The sequence below is a fragment of the Conger conger genome, chromosome 6 (assembly GCF_963514075.1).
Source record: "Conger conger chromosome 6, fConCon1.1, whole genome shotgun sequence".
NCBI lineage: Eukaryota > Metazoa > Chordata > Actinopteri > Anguilliformes > Congridae > Conger > Conger conger.
In genome coordinates, this window is record NC_083765.1 from 45,122,306 (window position 1) to 45,128,083 (window position 5,778).

The following is a 5,778-nucleotide window of genomic DNA, read 5'->3' on the forward strand; positions in this document are numbered from 1 at the left end:
ATTCATGCAAGGTGGTCTCCAGGGCAACATGCTCAGAGCAGAACTAGGGTCAGATCGTCAGTGCTATTGGCCAGTTGTGTTTCTGCCTCTACTGGGTTCAGTTCTCATGCCATTCGGTGCCTCTCACCCTATAACAGCTGGAAAAATAAAACAAAATCAAACATTTTCCTTCTCCTTGTTCTCCTATTTTTCTCGGACAAGGTTTCTTTTATGTCACGGGCAGTATAAGTGGTGGAGGGGGCTGATTCCATAAATAGCAGTAGCACTGGCACCTTGAAAATGAATGTGATTCGTTGAGGGGAAATACCATGAACAATTAAACAGTTAAACAAATAAACTGTGAGAATGGACTTCATTTTTTCTATTATTTTTATGCTCATATGGGATTCTCAAACCATTTAACATTTCAGCTTTTTTGAGCGGTGCTTTCATTGTTCTCATTTGTAAAACTGCTTAGAAATTACCAAGACAGATCCTGTAGGTCAGAGGTCATACTAATGACTTGCATATGGTATTCTTAAGATAACAGTTACATGTGGAGTCTATCACTGTATGCCTTTGGTGATCAAGTAAGCCTACTGAAATCAAAATGTACATTTCAAGCAGTTCTAACACTTAATAAAGCATTTACCCTCTTTTCACTAATGTTGAGCGTTTGTTCTATTTCGCAAAATGGATACCCCATTTTGCTTTAAAATTCAGAGAAACGAACCCCTATTTCAAATCATGTATGTGACAATAATGTAATGGGATATAGAGTGCACATAACCCCATCTGTATGACAAGAGCACTGGTTTGGACAGATCTGTTCAGTGCCAAACAAACCTCTCGATGCTGCAGCAACATTTTAATGTGATAATTGTATTCTAATATTATTACGATGTGTTGTGTAACAGGCTCATCTACGGAGAGTGCTCAAATGGCGATATAGTGCAGAGATGCTAAAAACGGTGACACTAAAAAACAGGTCGTAGATACACAAAGACAGCAAATGCTGAAAATGTCCTTTGTCCAAACCATCAAAGATTAACATGGACGGTAAGCTCCCCCCATGAAATCCTTGTTTCAGACCTGCATACCAAACTGAACTGGAGAACGTGCATAGAGAAACAAACATAAGTCCAATGTTTTTATTTCAACCGAAGGTCAATTTTACAATCAAGTTTAAAGACAAATGGACAAAAGTTCACGTGAAAATGTTACTGTACTTCAACACCGCGTCGACAAAACCACAGTGCTTAGATAAAAGCTGTGATGTCACTTCCTGGTGTTACACGTTCAGACTTCCCACCAGAAACAAAGCTTATTGGTCCCTTTATTGGAGTAAAACAGACCCACGCAGTCACATTCATGTACCTCATCTCTGAACCAATCTCTAAAAACTCTTCCCCACCCAGAAATGTCAAAAGGAGTATCAAACCTCAAAGTGAATGGGTCACCGTCTGCTCTTTCTGCTCTAGCTGCACTGAGATACGACGAGAGGTTGTGAGCAACAACACAAAAACTATTGTCTTAAGGCAGAAATTCAAGTTTGAGGCGAGAGAGAAAAGATAACCCATCGATGAGTCACCAGCAGTGAGGTCAGGGGAGATCACCAGCGTGCCCGTGGGGGGATGTCAATGAAATATCCACTACGGAACCTTCCGGGCCTTCTGCCAGAACATGCAGAACAACTCTCCTTCAGAAAAACACACCAGTAGCCCCGTTCCTGAACACGACCACATTCAATGTAGCTGCGTCTTTTTTCAGAACAGCTTCAGACCGCATCTACTCAACCGAAATAAGTCCCCCCCCCCACACACACCCCCACACCCCCAAAGGCCTGCTTCACACGCTCAGCAACAGACACTTCTGGATAAACAATATAACATCTGGCATCGTTTCCCCACCATTACACAACGTGTGCAGCTTTTCATGGCATACATAAAGGACAGAAATCTAATCTTCCCTTCCCAAAAGTCTCTCTCTCTCACACACACACCGTGTGAAATAAATATTTGGGCCCGATGGGAACCAACAATATAACAATATAACAGATTATATAGCTGTACATGACACTAAAGGAAGAGATATGTTCAACAAAAGCTTAGCCCTTCTTAAAGTTAACATGGAATAAATTATACATACACGTGTGGTCTTTATTAGATTCCAGCATTGTATAACTAGCCTTAGACATAAAGGTGTTCCACTCTAGCAGACCTTGCTGAACACAAGCCAAACCTATCCACAGCTGCAGTAATCCAGGACAAACCAACAGTCCCACTTTAGCAATGTAACCCCGCATGTGCTCATGGACTTATGTGCCCAAAACGGTCCCTTCATCCCTTTTACTCTATGTACAATCACATAAAACGTTAATATGTCAGCAGGAACTGTCCCTCAAAAAAAAAGAGATCAGCCCTGTCCATCAATCAGAAATAACTTCCCACTAGTCATTCAGTAATACCCTCCCAGTAACCATTCAGTAATACCCTTACCAGTCATTCAGTAACACCTTCCCACTAGTCATTCAGTAACACCCTCCCACTAGTCATTCAGTAATACCCTCCCACTAGTCATTCAGTAATAACCTCTCAATAGTCATTTAGTAATACCCCTACCGGTCATTCAGTAATACCCTCCCACCACTCATTCAGTGATACCCCCCCACTAGTATTTCAGTAATAACCTCTCAATAGTCATTCAGAAATACCCCTACCAGTAATTCAGTAACACCCTTCCAATCGTCATTCAGTGATACCCCCCGATAGTCATTCAGTAATAACCTCTCAATAGTCATTTAGTAATACCCCTACCAGTAATTCAGTAACACCCTTCCAATAGTCATTCAGTAACACCCTTCTCAATAGTCATTCAGTAATACCCTTACCAGTCATTCAGTCTTATGCAGGGTGCGAGTAATTCGGGAATGTCAACTTTATCGGCAAAACCGCCGTTCGTCTAGCTTTCGTTTGAAGAGCTTATATTCCGCACCTCATCCAGACTGCTTCCAATAGTCATTCAGTAACACCCTTCCAATAGTCATTCAGTAATACCCTCCAAATATTCATTCAGTCATACCCCCCATTGGGAGGGTGCTCAGTAATATCCTCCCAATAGTCACAATGATACCATCACAATAATCATTCAGTAATATCCCTCACTAGCCAGTCAGTAATACCCTCCCACAACCTATCACCCTATACAATACTAAAGCACAATATATAAACTTTCGATACAGAAAATGAATTCCAGTTTGGTGAAGGCAAGCTAGGGTTAACGAGCGGAAAAGATGTGGGCAGTGCATTATGGGACGTGATGTTCATGACCAGCGGTTGCGGTCCTGGGCAGGTAAGATCACTCTCTGCCAGAGTGGAACACCTTCCCTAGCCCTAAAGAAATTATTTGGTGTGAAGGTCGTCCTAGAGGTCGTGCTCGACAGGCGGGACAGAAATGAAGGGGAAGGTTTCATTGCCCTACCTCGCGACCTTGGGGAATTCCGCCGACCACAGCTCGCTCCGTGCCTATCGCTCACACTCAGAAAACAACCTCTCAGATAGAAGAACTATTTTCTCCTGAGTTGTCTAAAACAGATTGTTTAAAGTCATCACTCTAAGTGCAAAAGTTACTTCAAGACCACGCGGGTCTGTAACCGAGATTACTGTCAGAACAAAAACATCATGGAGCAAAATAAGAAATAAACACCCACAAATAAGTTATTATAATCATTATCATCTTCATCATCATCACCACCATCACATTAGTTTTAGGAAAGGAAACGTATGAACATTTAGGAACACAAAGTCCTAAGATACATGATGTTTTATTCAGATGTGGGTTCTTTTGTAAAGGATAAATTAAGACATCTGAAGTTTCACTCGTTCTCATCTGTCTCTTCCGGTCCTGGCCTGGTTTCTTTCCCAGATCTTTCACAGACAGCGGGGAAGAGGATTCAACATTCCCAAAAAAAGAGGCAGACTCAAGAAACCACACCCACCTCTCCCACCAGTGAACTTTGCCATTACTAAATGAAGAAGACCTCTGATTGGATGAATGAAAAACAAGACGTAAACATCTCTGGAAAGTCATGCCTGTGGTCCGACCAATGGCTGCTCTCCTCTCTGCAAATGCTGTACAAACTCAGTGCCGGTCATTCTGATTGCCCAGAGCAGAATTCTGAATTGAGGTGAGGACAGAGATTTGTCCAAGTTGCTCCGTCAGCTACAAAAAATGAGAGAGGGATGGAAGAGAAAGAAAACGACAGACTTTCGTCTTCTTTTCCGGGAATGGCTACTGAAGCTCTGTCTTCCTCAAGCACTGAGACTTGCTGTGCGATTATGGGGAATTGTGCATTTATTTTCAATGGAGAGACAGAACCCTCTTAGCTTACAGACTTTTGTGTATGTCGAAGGGATTCAAGCGAGCTACAAGCCACACTGTAATCATGCTGCAGAACCGTGTGGGCTGTGGTTTTGGACAGGTTTTTCTTGTGTGCTGAAGACTTGCAGCGGGGTGCGACTCTGTCTCCGGACCCTCGACGGGACTCGGCTCACACGAGGAGGTGGAGAAGTCTGTCCGGGTCGGCCTGGCAACCCTAAAGGGACCATGACGACCAAAGCAAAACCAGTCCGGGGGTAATCAAACCACAGGAGGCATCGCAAGGGAACCTTCCTCCTTTCCCCCACACAAACACACACACACACACACACGTTTGCCATGACGTTCCTCTCTGACGGGGCATGCACAAGAGAGATTCACACAGATAAGGGTCACGAATAAACAAAAGCGTCTGGATACGTGGCCAATGCGACTACGCCAGGTCAGCTTCCAGCTCCAGACCTCTCCATCTTCAGGACTTCCTGTATGCTCCTCCCTGGGGCTTGCTGGGAGTTGTAGTCTTGCTGGGAGATGTGGCGGCTGCATGGCCTGGCTCCTCCCGTCTTTCGAGAAGGGGGGGGGCATTCCCTCAGACCCTGCCCCCCACTGCCTGGCATCCTTCCAGCCCCTCACTGGCCCAAGAGGGGGTGGTGCTTTTGGGGTAGAGTGGGGTGGGGTTGTGGTAGGGTAGGTAGGGGCAGGAAGGTGAAATGAAGTCCTGTGCTCCAGTGGAGAGGAGAGGGTGAGAGACGAGGTGGTAAGGAAGAGGGCCCACAGCGCCCCTCACTGGCTGGGGTAGGAGGGGTAGTGTCAGGGGGGGTGCCGGCTGTGACGGAGGGGAACGGTGCTGTGGCGTTCTGTGGGCAGGCGTGTGGGCAGCAGGTCTGACTCAGGGTCCGTCTGCGAACCGCCGAACAGGTCACCTGAGAGACAGAGAGAGAGAGAGAGAGAGAGAGAGAGAGAGAGAGGGTCACAAGCTCAACCTTTTAAAGGTGTGTCACAAACATGTGATCCGAATGTTCTTAATTGAACATTCTAATGCTGAAAGCAGTGGAGTTCTAGAACACAGACTTGAAAATTCCATAGAACCTACACTTCGAATGTTTAAAACCCTGGGTGCAAGCCCTCACTGCACCACAGGGCAACTCTCACTGGAAATTCTCAAATTAACCTTCAGACATTACACACCCCGGCCAGATCTCTCAATTCCACAATTCTGAGGTAAATCCCCTCCCCATATCTTTGGCCATGTTCTGATGCAGACTGAAGATCTGTCACTACAGACTCCATCTCAGTTCCCCTCCCATCCCCACCTTATATCACTCCCTCCTTTCACACTCATTTAGTTTATGGAACTTTTATGGTTTTAGATTAGATTTTTATGGCTTTATGTTTCTCTTCTTAGTGCATGTTACGGATGTA

The 5,778-nt window shown here is 44.9% G+C and overlaps 1 protein-coding gene across 1 annotated transcript in view; it reads right to left on the minus strand.

Moving 5' to 3' along the window:
• Positions 1-4,676: 4,676 nt before the first annotated feature.
• The window catches only part of LOC133131380 (docking protein 4-like), an 11,617-nt gene continuing 10,515 nt past the window's right edge, over positions 4,677-5,778 (minus strand). Inside the window, exon 5 of the mRNA XM_061246709.1 lies at positions 4,677-5,279. Within this exon, the coding sequence (XP_061102693.1) occupies positions 5,167-5,279 (113 nt within the window). The 3' untranslated portion in view covers positions 4,677-5,166. The remainder of the gene's footprint in view (positions 5,280-5,778) is intronic.